Below are 12,691 nucleotides of genomic sequence, written 5' to 3'. Positions count from 1 at the left end.
CTGCTGCTGCTCAGAAACGATAGGCGGATAAGAGACGGCGACCAGCGGCAACTTATAGGCCAGGCCAGTGGGTCTGGCTATCGGCCAAGGACCTGCCTTTGCGTGGTTATACCCGCAAACTCGCCCCTCGCTACATCAGGCCGTTCAAGATTCTTTGCCGCATAAACCCTGTTTCTTATCGCCTTGCCCTTCCCCCGTCATTGTATGTCCACCCTACTTTCCACATATCTCGCCTTTGGCCCATATTGTGTTCGGTGGGCCCCTCCGACCCACCGGGTCCACAAATGATGGATGGTGCACCGGCGTACACGGTTAAGCATCTCTAGAACATCCAGTGGGTTTGTGGTGGGATCCAGTATTTGGTGGAGTGGGAGGGATACAGGCCCGAGGAGCAGTCCTGGGTCCCCTCCCGTCACATCCTGGACCGTGATCTCGTTCGGGTCTTTTTGGTGGGATCGTGCGGCTGGCCTTGGGACGTGAGGGAGCTGCCCCTTAAAGCGGGGGTGGGTTATGTAAGGGTTGGCACCAGGCCGAGGCCCCCTCCGGCCACCAGAGGGAGGCCTCGAGTCAACCACACCACTAATCAGGCTTAACACCCAACAGCTGGGCTAGACCTTATATGAGCCCAGTGACCCAGTCATTCAGTGCTGGGTCTTTGCTAAAGTTTTGAGCCAAGCTCCTAGCCGGTAACTCTGGGTATTGAGGTGTGTGATGCCTCTTTTCTGTTCTGCGAGGGTGTCCATGTTTTTACACGTCCCCTCCCTTCTCCAGTTTTCCCCTCTCGAGTCTGTCTCTCTCCTGAGGCTTCCCTTAGCCATTCAAGTTCCTCCCTGTTTTCTGGTTCTGTTTGGGAAGTTTTAGTTTGGTTTTCCCCAGTGCATCAGGGTTGCCATTTCTTCCCATGGTGTCCTTTGTTCTCCCTTTTTCCACACTTGGCATGGTGTTTAGTTTTTTCCTTTTGTTTTATTCGATCTAAGCTCTAACTGTTGTGCAACTGACCTGGGTTCAAGACCACCTTACAGCTCAGTCATCTTCTGTGTGCCATACTTTATGAAAGGTGCAGTAACAGAAATAACCTGTTTAATTTTATGGGATAAAGAGGTTGGAAAATGGTCATGTAAAAATGAATTATGAATTTTGGAACATAAAATCACACAAATGTTATAAATGGACATCAAGCAAAAATATAAAAGAAAAGAAAAATTAGGATGTGGACCCTTTAAATACAGGATATGTATACAACTCTAACTTGTCATAAGAAAAAGAATCTCCCATTTTCTCAACTAATGAGGCTTTGTAGTCATTAGACAAACTGTAATGTGTTTTGTGGTCATATCTTCTGATTAATCCAGTCCAACTCTATTTACTAGGTATACACAATTTAACATTGGATAGAAGTACAAAAAATGAATTGTAGTGCTGGGACAAATTATAGCATTCACACCTCTCATAGGTTCCAGAATATGCAGAGACATTTCAAGGGCACATAGTGATTCCAGCTAAAGCACTGTGTAATTGTCACAGATTTGCCTACACACTGAGGTGCATTAACTAAAGCGGGCTTGAGAACAATACGAGTCATCTACATCCTGGTTCTTTAAAATCATTTCTCCTGCTGACTCAGCAGGAAGGAAGTGATGTCAGCTTAGCCCTTGCACAGATTTCTTCACTTCAGGCCAGGTAATTTAATCAATATAAAAAGCTAGAAACTTTTAATGCTCAGCATAACAGCGCTGTGAAAAATCAATGTATGAAAACGCAGTGGGTCATAATTTTCAATCAGAGATCTTATATATTTCTGAATGCTGCCACTTGGTTTGGACCAGGCCTTCTCAGTGCAGTGCACAGAAGAACTGCCTACTTAATGTGCAGACTTTGTACGAACAGTTCTGACAACAGAACTGTGGCAGAACTTTGCAAACTGACAGCAGGGATTTGTAAACTGCTGCTTGATTAAGCCCTTAATGTGGAACAAAGCCACTGAAAAATCTCTGTACAGCTTCGAAACGTAAATCTTTGTTTGTGTGTGTGTGTGTGCATTAAGATATAGCTCCCAAGTTTAGTTATTCTCCTTTTTGGGGTGAAACGTTTGAATGATATTTCAATGACAGGATCTCTTTCACCATTGTTGCTAGGTAAAGAACCACCGTTCTGATATCTGCACAGCTGTACTCATAATGGTGAATGCTGAATTATCTTTCAAGCGTGTTATGAAACACAACAGTTATGCATGTCCTGGTAGTACAAAGTAATGCATTGACAGGCTTCACATCATAAGCACACACTGCTCATTGTCTTTCCACGCTATTCTGAGGAAGGCGAGCGCACTGGGATTACTAAAATGGTAGAACAATGGGGTAGTACATTAAAAAACCAATGTTCCCTGGCATTACTGGCTTTCTGAGGCTGCTTCCTCTGCACAGTGAATAACTGACAAGTTCAGCAGACACTTCAGTGAAACTCTACTGCCCTCTGCAGGATATGTGCTCAAACATACACTCAAAACATCAAGTAACAAGATTCAAAATTGTCCTTTTTGCTAGTGTATGTGCTGGACCACAGGACAAGCCTCTGGGTATTAGAAAGAAAGGGGACATCCAAGAGACATCACATGGACGAGGTCAGGCATGTGTTACAGCTTCTGCTACATAACATTTTCGCAGCCTGCGTATTGGATACTCCACTGTATGGGCTTAGACGATGCATGCAGCTAGCAAATGGTTTAAAATAAAATATGCTAGAAAGCCACTAACATGTAGTTGCAATGAAGTTTAACCGCATAGCCAACCAATGAGCAACATCTGTTTGAAAATGCTTGAGACTCTTGCGTCCTGTGGAATTTATGGAACTTGTGGCTGGTAAAGTCTGAATTTAGGAATGTTCACATTTGATATATTAATGTACCACTGATGTTTTAAATAGGTCACAGTGTAAGGGCTGCTATCCTGTTGGTACCTGTTACATTCAGATTGACTGCAATCCTTTTTCATTTGATCATCGCAAAGTTAAACAAAAATGTCATATATAACAGAGACAGTACTAAGGCTTCACCTTGTCACTGCTTACATTGGTTGTACGACGTCCCCTTCAAATAGACTCACTTATAAAATGCACAAATAGGGTAAAAATGACAAACAAATCTCACATTTGCTAACCGCAGAGAATAAAATATTTACCTCTGCAAAGACGACAGATTTCCTACTGGCAACCGCATTTCACAATTTACCAAATCCACAAGAGCATTTCTGTAAAATACATGAAAACTGTACTTCATCCCCTGAATCACATAACCCAGGACCATTCCTTGGGGGGGTCTTTTCCTCCAGCGGGGTTACCTGAGCGCAGAAGTGCTGGAGCTCTTCTGGCAGGATCCAGGAGCGTGGGTAGAAGTTGTACTCCTCCGGGAAGAGCTCCTGCATGGTGCGCACCGCGCGGCTTAGGTTGATCTTCCGCAGCATCTCTATCATTCCTGCATGCAAGTAGACAAACCAGCACAAAGAACTGGGATGGCTCGATGCCCACCTGATCCCATGGGGTTGGCAGCAGTGAGCGGCTTGGGGGAAGACGGTGAGGCTTCCACACACCCTCAGGTGCAGCTGGAAGTGTAGAATGACCTATTTAGGCCGGATCAGTGACTTACTGGCCTGGCGTACGGGTTTCCTTGAACAACTTTTAAATCACCATGGCTCTCACACATATGCCATGCCTTGCAGATGCGTTGTGATTCCTGGTCGGTCTGTGTATATGTTCCTATACCAGTATTCTCGATCAAAGCTTCTAATCTGAAACACTACCAGTATTTAGGGCGTAGAAACGGTACGCCATATATTTACCAAATGTATGTTTATGCTAGTACATAGTCCTAGATGAGCTCATGTTTAGAATTTAGTTCCACAACAATAACATATAAAATAGTGGATTAGTAGTCTAATGAATGGCTGAAATAAATGTCAATATAATGTAGGCTGGGTTATATAAATTGTTAATCAGATCCTTTAGTTCCTTGCAACTGCCCCATGGCAAAAGAAGACCAGCTACACACAATACACACAGATAATAAAGAGTCTATTCACAACCTGTTGTCACTGTGGCAAAGAAAACATCCATTATATCTGCGCAGTGGGCCTCATCTATAATTCAGCTACAGAACATTTAGCAAGGATCACGTTCTGCACAAATAACCCCACGCTGCTCTCCCCAGCAAATAAATAAATTAATTAATACTTCTAAAAGAGTGCGCGACCTTTCAGAATACAAAACAAATTTATCTCAAACTTTTATGCTTTGTGCATCAGCTGAATAATTCATGTGGCTGATATGAATATTTTAATTTTAAAAGGCTTGTTTCAAATTTCAAAATGTGCAATGTCCATTGACAATGACTACATCCTTCCTGAACGTTTGTGTCTTGTCCAAAATGACCCCCCCCCCACTATGCTCATGCCTACATCTCAGACAGTGATTTCTGAATTAGAATTAGACATGGCTCTATTCTATGCCAACTTCAGAGAGTTCAAACATATTCCATACCTAAGGCCAGCAAAATAAGTATCTTACCTGGGAACTTGTTGACCTGTCCTGAAACAATGTTCTCACTGTCATGGAAGGAGACGCCATGCCAGTAGATATCACAGGCCGTCCGCCGGCCCATTGGAAACTGGGCGGCCAGTAAAAGGGGAAAAAACAAACAAACAATTGTGACCAAATCACTTCCATCCCAACAACTATACTAAAACCATATAACATTTGGACATATAATCTTCAAGGATAAAAAACCTGCAATTTCATGACAAATATTGCAATATCAATAATTAATTTACCAATTTGTTTACTTTTGCCCAAATACTGCTTTTAAAAAGACATGTTACATGTTCTATTTCATTTGAAGATCACCTGTTACCTTCAAAGTGAGCAACACTGAGCACATCTTTTACCAAGTACAGACCAAGCAGGCGTTGCTGTTTATATTACACAAGGGCTGTAGGAGCCATGTGTTCTTACAGATGGAAATATTAGTAAGTGGAAAGAAAAGACTTATTGAAAAGCTCCAAAAGTAGTGTGCCCTTTGAGGAAGCACTAGAAATGACATGATGTATAGCGAGCATGTAGGATTCCATGGCTGAGCTGGATTTCCAGGGGATTAGGTCCCTGTTTAACAGGCTAATGGACACTGAGGCAATGTGTCTATATTAGGCAGCTGGTTCAACATGGATCTGGGATTAGGGATTAGTGTGGTGAATGTGTCTGCTTGTGTGTGGGTTCATATTTATTGCATCCCGAGGAAGGCATGCACAAATGCATGCACATGCAGACACACACACACCCCACCCGAACTCTTCCTGAATGCAGTGTGTGAGTGTGAATGCACATGTGTTTTATCAGACTAATGGTAAATACTTTTATTGTACTTTTATTATCCTTTTATGATAGCCATTTTACCCCCTGTAATAGGACTCCGGCCCGTTCCATGTGGACAAACGGCAGAGCCGAACATTAGAGGGATAACGCAGACAATACAGGGGGCTGAAAGACTTATTTACTACACCTCTATCAGAGGGAACAAACCTGCCGTTTGCTAGAGTTTTGTAAAGTTATTGTAACTGTCTTACATTGTTCAGGTGGCCAACTGACTGTGTAGATAACTACTAGAGTTAATGTATATGAGTAGATAACTACTAGAGTTAATGTATATGAGTAGATCACTACTAGAGTTAATGTATATGTGTAGATCACTACTAGAGTTAATGTATATGTGTAGATAACTACTAGAGTTAATGTATATGTGTAGATCACTACTAGAGTTAATGTATATGAGTAGATACAGATATATTTATTATAATAAGGCAACGGGAGTTTGGGTTCAAAGCATATACTTTTTTGTCAAGCGTTGTGCCCAGAATTGAGGGAATTGTAGTTTTGGTTCACGTTATTGGAGCAGGTAATTTTCCAAATAGAAAGGGGGTTGGATAAGATTGTGATTAATGGCTCTGTGTTGGGATATGTGTAGTTATTTTAATTGGGATAATGGGAAAATGTTTTAAATGATAGCCTTGGTTTGAACCATAGGGGAGAGATATTATGAATTTAATAAATTATGTGTCTAGAATGGTTTGGTCTAAGGGGTGAAGATTAAATATAAGGAGTGGCGTTGGAATGCAAGAGACGCGTTGATTGAATGCCATAATTGGAAGCACGTTAAGTTGCCTTATTTTGGGTTAATTTTTGTTGGTGTGGATGACTGGATTTATTTTTTGTTGTTTTTTTTTTTTTTGAATTATTTTTTTGCCTGCTTATGGCATCATGCTCCTGTCACTGGACCTTTGAGGAAAATAAATCTCCATTATTGGCATAATTACTACGGGAATCGCCCTCTGTTTGATCCCCCCCCCCCCGCTATCCTGTTACACCCCCATTACTGAGTCAATGGATTTTTGTTTATTTTTAAAAATAGAATAGCAAAGCTTGCTTAGAGTCTTTATTTTCTAACAAATAAACATTTATGATCATGAATCTTTGAACAATTTATGAATCTTTGAACATACCTTAGCTATCTGTAAACAAAAGACTAATTAGATAACCAATCGGATGACCTCTTTGGGTATTTCTTTTCTCATACTGTTCATACTAAAGCATACAGTATGTCAATGAGACTCTCCTTTTGTCAGTTGCTATGGTGTAACCCATTGGCTAGGGACACAGGAATTCCATCCAAGCACGGCTGATCTGCTCTATCTTGCAGCACGTGGCATAGTTCTACAGTTCAACCAGGACATATTAGATTGACAAGAAACAAATAAGTGAGAATCCCTGCGCAAATAAGAGGGTGACGGTAGAATGAAGATTTTAGAATGAAGAACATTGCATCTTTATATCAGACCATTATTCCCGGTATAAGATTTGGCTTCTATATGCTAAATAGAGTCACAGGACTAAATTAGGACACACATTAGCATTTCTCAAGTGTGCTGTATAACCTGTACAGAAACTAAACACAGACTCAATTAGAGCGGTCCACATGAAAACTTCTCCACCTCTCAAGTCCCCGGAGTCCTCTTCCCCAGAGATGTCCTACACTGAACTACACAACACAGGAGGGGGTTGTGAGAATGGACTAAGATTATCCCAGATAATGCATAATCATTTCCTATTGTTAACACCAAACTATATGACTAAAGCCAGCGGACAGCTGTTCAACATGACCACAAAAAGGGCCGAGACATCACCATGAAACGTCAAAGTTTAATTATCTAGTTTTCTTTGAAAGGTTAGTCATCTTAATCTTCACTTGTTTTTATTTGTCCCATCATGAAAGGTACTTAATGAACCACAGGCTGTTATGTGCCCATTCTTTCACACATTACACACGAGATCCGGTGCTGTGCCAGTGCTAAAGATACTGACATGTGTGACACACACATTTGTGAGCTTGCTTGCTATGACCCGCAGGCTGCTTTCACACACACAGGTTAAGCTAAAGACTAGACATATGACATTGTCACTGGGGCCTGTGCAAGGGAAATTCCTGTAGATAGTAGGTTCAGTTTGAACACTGGCATTTAGGCTTGGAAATAACAAATCGCTCCCGCCTTTGCCGTGGCAAGGTTGATGTTGTTTAACTGTGTGAAATGAATGATGCAGTTCTGGGCCATGCCCTTTCCCAAGCTGAAGCCATTAGTGAAAGAGAGAAAGAGCTCCCAGATTCAGCCTGCGTATTAAAATTCCCATTTATCACATGACAATGCTGTCACGCACAGCTTCAACGGTTTCAAGGTTTATTATATCATTTTGACAGGATAGTGTCTACTTGGGCAGCAGCAGTAACTGTAACTGTGTAGATCTCATGTTGTGAAATAATCTCAACAAAACCTTTTTTCACGGTGATACAGTGCTAATGATTCCCTCTTACAAATTCTGCAATCAATCAGTAGCATACATGTAAGTGTGCAGATTTTGAGATGTAGATGGCACCATCAAACAACACTAAATAAACTATTATTTATTTTTGTTAAAAGATTAGGACTAAAACTAACTAAAACTGAAACTAAAATTAAATCCAAAATACTTTGTTCATGAGTGTGGTCTAATTTTTACAATCTGTGTTTCATACATTTTTCCTGTTATGTCAAGAATACATTTAAATTTTGCAATTTAAACCCTAAACCTCCTCCCTAACTGAATTCTAATTCCTCCAAACTTGCTTAAGTCTGTAGAGCTCTGTAGAGCTCTGACGTAGGTCTACGTCAGAGGTCAGGCTGAGTACTTTAAAACGTATTGGCACAAAGATCTGTGCAAGGTAATACAATCGGCTGCTTTGACGATAACTTGACATGACTTGGTAGCTTAAAAAGGTGTTTGGTTTTCAGTCACTGTCGTTCCCCTTAGCTTTGAACGTCTCCTTCCCTTTGACTTTGTCGTCAGTGTACCTGACAGGACAAGGTGAAGTGGATAGCGTTGAAATCGAAGCCAAAGTCTACGAGGGAGGCCTACCGTTACAAGTTCACACAGAGCTGGGGAGATTACGTGCGCTCAGCGTGGGCATCTAGTGATACGCACCGCGTAAAGCTGCGCTGGCGGTTCGGTTTGACAAGTAATTAATATATTTATAAGAGGCGGGGGCAAGTTGTTAATATCATTTGACTCTGGAATGTAACCATATACGAGTGTGAATCTAACCGCATTGAAGGACAAGGGTAATACGTGATGTCTGCAAAGTGTTCAGGCACAGCGGCATTATAATATTAGTGTTGAGATCAAATGTTTCCTCATCAGCTTCACTATATTAATGTGTGTAATACACTATCGCAGAACAAACATATGTTAGAAAAGACATAAACTTAAGATTTAAACAGTGACCACCAAACAGTGTTAACAAACAAACCAGTATTAAACAAGAAAAACTTTATATCTTGCGGTTTGCTAACGCATTTACCCAACTCGCCATGAATTAACATGGAAATGTGTCATGTAGCTCTAAGGCTGTGGAAACAAAACAAAACAAAAATAACAAACAAATAAACAAAAAGGACCGACACATTCATGGAACAAATTAGGAGCACCCAGATAGCCAGTGTTTACTACTAACATCAACAAAACCCAAGCGAGGAAGACATTGAGTGGTTCAGTCTCGTATTCTGCAGTTCTGTTGACATTTGGCGTCTGAAAGAACAGCAGATACGGGTAACGACACGAATTCAAATGTTTGTGCTGTGTACGGGACCGATTGGGTACTGTGGACGGGGAGGGGTCATGGACATCCTAGCAGAGACCACTCCCGTTAATTCAAGACTAACGGGGTTGACACAAAGCTGCATGGTGCATTCGTTACTTAATCAGTGAATCACCAATCATATCACGATCACAATAACATCATTAATTTAAAAGACGGTGTGCGCCACAAATTGCTGAGCTGATGGAGATACTGCTGTCTGTGCGGGTCTCTTTCTCACCTCTTTCCACTTGAGCTGTTTGATACTGAGTTTGAGCGCTTCCAGTGATGTTTTGGCTTTAGACGTATCCACTGTGATCGATCTCCTCTTTTTAGCGATTTTACGTCCTTCGTCTTTCTCATGCACAGCTTTGCCCACCTTGAGTTGTTCTGCGGTGCCGTTTGCCTGTGTTGTAGCTTGTAGGATCTTTTCGGTCCCTTTTATTTGAAGCGTCTGATCACTGTCGGGACTTTGTGGGACTCCCTTTCCCGGACCGCAGTCCGTTGGCTTGTGTCTTACCGGATCAAGGCCTTGCTTGGTATTTGTATTTCTGTCACGGCTGCTCTGTTTGCCCCGGCTTTTACTACGGTTTCGTCCATTCACGGAAGCCCTGGACGTTTCCCTCCGGAGTGTTAGGCGGATGTGATCCGTGCCTGGGGACAAGGATGCGGAGGCGTCTGTCGGTGCCACCTGCTCCGGCTCAACCTCAGTTTCAGGGTCCGCACCCTCGCCCGACGACTTCATCAGATCAAACTGCACTTTAGCCTTCTCATGGTGATCACTCATAATGTCCCAGTGCTGCTGTAAACCGGTTCATTAATCTCTTCAATAAGATGAATAATGTTAGATTGACGTATGTAACAGCCTACTGATTTTGTAGGTGAATGCCAAACAAACGTGCCAGCTAGCAAGCACAAACGAACTGGTGAAACTCTAAGGAAAATGACAGATTTGCATAGAAACTGTATATTATATAGACTTCGCGGCTAAGGAACTAGCTAGATAACTATGAATGTGATGACTGTTTCATTATCAATACCTAGACCAGTGGTTTAGGTTTTGGCAGCTAATATCTTCTAGCAGTACCCAGGTCCAAAGACTCCAACGATCCAATTACAATTACTAATATGGCTAAGAAGTTATTTAGTGACAGCCTATAACATTGCTTTCAAACTACAAATAAAGCATTTCAACAATATTGTTCCGAAAATACTTGTTACGTATTATTATCCATTACATTCCCCCCAAAAAGGCTACTGAATAACCACAACAAATCACAGCGTTTAAACGGCAAAGTGCATCGCCTAGAAACGTCAGTTAGCCGCTGTTTATTTGGCTGGCTGGCTATCATTAGCGTGCTAAGCTAAGCTAGCCATCCTATCTTGCTAAAATCACTGTTGTGACTCAGCCCTACAGCAGACATTCCCCCAGGTGTCCTTTTAAATCTCCCAACGGCACGAATCGGTCCACGGTGGAAGACAGCCGGGCCACTGCCTGTCCCTGCGCCCGGAGCGGAGATGGGCAGCAGGCGGAGACGCAGCGGCAAGTGTTTCGGTACCGTTGACAACGCAACTGACGGGTGCCGTGTAGGCACATAGCAGACGTAAACGCGTTTCTGTTTCATTCCGTTTTAAAAGCGTTTTGAAACATCACTTCGCCTGCACGGCGATCCGAAACCTCCTGTTTATAGAATTATAGTGAAGGACACGAGGTTTCGAGGAAAACAGGACATTTTAAACAGAGGTCTTTCATCAACTGTGCAAACACTTGAATATAGTTGTGTAAATAGTAAAATAGTTGTAATACAGAATGCCAGTGCCATCTTTTATGGAGCACAGGTTATGCATTTGATCATTTTATAGGTATAATTATCTAATCTGTGACCGATACCCATTTTATTACTGGAAAAAATATTATAATTGTATTAACCGTCCCACCTTTAGAATGTGTATTATCGGGTTTAGCCGTAGCTCTTGTCTTTATGCTTTTGGTGTGGGTAGGTATAAACACATAGTCAGTGTATGTCTGTGAGAACCGCGGTGTTGGAAGTGCATGTGAATGTGCCTCTCAGTTAGAGGAGCTATTAAAGAAGCAATGGACATGCGAAGGTCCTTTTTCTTATCATACAGTTCTTAATGTGAAACAGGCATGAAATTCACAAATGGCCAGTGTTAGAGTGTAGAATATGAGAGCTGCAGTTATTGCACTTACTCCAACATAGGAAAAACAAAACTTTTGACATGTTTGAGCCACTAGACGGCGCCCAATACCAATAAATAATCAATCAAACTGAATTATCTAGCTGTTTATATATATATATATATATATATATATATATATATATATATATATATATATATATATATATATTATACTTTAATATACATGTATTATACAGATACATAATTTTTTCATTATGAGTAACGTCATGTAATCTGACTAGCACAGAATTTTATATTAAAACACGCACTCCATTTTTTGTTTTAATTATGCAAAGTAGGATTAACGTTCCTGCAAAATGCTGGCCAAGAGTCATTGGATGACAACATATCGGTCAACTGTGTTAGCCTAATTTTGTATCAGGCAATGTACTTCGTGTTAAAAACCAAAACTTGAAACAAAACCCCCGCAACAATCAGAGCGGTAATTATCCTCATGTAATGTCGTCATGCGACAGAACGGCTGGAATACTCGCTGCCCCCCGCTATGTGTGCCAACCTGCCCGAAAGACTTAGAAATCACGCTTTCGGTTCTCAAGTCTGAAGTCCTGGAGCAGTTGAACCCTGTAGTGTACCGACCTAGATTTGTAAATTAAACTAAACAGCTGCGCCAAACTTCCCGGAATGTGACGCTAGAGGAACGGCCGTTGCGCATTCACAGGCGTGGGGTGGGGGTGGAGAACAGGCGCACCAGTCGTTCTTTTGCGCAGAAGCTGCTCCTTCATTCAGCCTTTCCCGCGGGGACAGCCTACTACAATGGCTCACCTCGCGTTGCGAGCGTCTCGCCGTGGCACCTCGTCTGCGTCGCTTTAGACGTGTTCCGCGGATCGCTCTCCGCTGTCTTGAACGGGTCGGTCGCTGGACAGATTTCTAGCTCAGGGGACAGCGAGGTCCCGTTGGGAAAATGCCCGGCCGGAACAGGTACAACCTGGTGGACGATGTGGCGGACTCCCGAGTGCCACTTCATAACGATGAGGCTTTTCAGCACGGAATACATTTCCAAGCCAAGGTGAAATATTCGTGTTATAGCCTACAGATGCGTGAATGGGCTAGGCTCTTGTGTCCTCTGTAGTCGCTCAGCGCTGCCGAGCGGTTTATTCTGAGCAGACTAGGACACTCTCCGTTTCTAACGCCAGTTATGCCATCACAGCCTGAGTAAACTAGTTACCGAGCTGATGGCAGTTCTTTCGGGCATTTTGTTTCCATTTCTCATAACCTTGCTTTACTTTGTTTATTGCTGGTCGACAGAATCGCTTGCAAGCTTGT

The 12,691-nt window shown here is 42.2% G+C and overlaps 2 protein-coding genes across 4 annotated transcripts in view; one reads left to right on the top strand and one right to left on the bottom strand.

Annotated features, from left to right (window-relative positions):
- Positions 1–10,785, bottom strand: part of ttll11 (tubulin tyrosine ligase-like family, member 11) — a 34,563-nt gene extending 23,778 nt beyond the window's left edge. The window contains exons 1-3 of one of the 3 annotated variants that reach the window (XM_081719964.1): positions 9,447–10,785; positions 4,558–4,657; positions 3,336–3,469 (exon numbers count right to left, since the gene is read on the bottom strand). In XM_081719964.1, the coding sequence (XP_081576090.1) occupies positions 3,336–3,469; positions 4,558–4,657; positions 9,447–9,992 (780 nt within the window). In that variant the 5' untranslated portion in view covers positions 9,993–10,785. Of the gene's footprint in view, positions 1–3,335; positions 3,470–4,557; positions 4,658–4,900; positions 6,361–9,446 lie in introns of those variants that run through there. The other 2 variants (XM_027004297.3, XM_081719966.1) reach the window with 2 other exon arrangements.
- A 1,113-nt stretch (positions 10,786–11,898) lies between these two features.
- The window catches only part of si:dkey-34e4.1 (carboxyl-terminal PDZ ligand of neuronal nitric oxide synthase protein), a 55,580-nt gene continuing 54,787 nt past the window's right edge, over positions 11,899–12,691 (top strand). The window contains exon 1 of the mRNA XM_027004263.3: positions 11,899–12,434. Coding sequence (XP_026860064.2) covers positions 12,330–12,434 — 105 coding nt within the window. The 5' untranslated portion in view covers positions 11,899–12,329. The remainder of the gene's footprint in view (positions 12,435–12,691) is intronic.

The sequence above is a fragment of the Electrophorus electricus genome, chromosome 8 (assembly GCF_041902795.1).
Source record: "Electrophorus electricus isolate QZ-2024a chromosome 8, ASM4190279v1, whole genome shotgun sequence".
Classification (NCBI taxonomy): domain Eukaryota; kingdom Metazoa; phylum Chordata; class Actinopteri; order Gymnotiformes; family Gymnotidae; genus Electrophorus; species Electrophorus electricus.
This window is presented reverse-complemented; position numbering and strand designations above follow the sequence as displayed.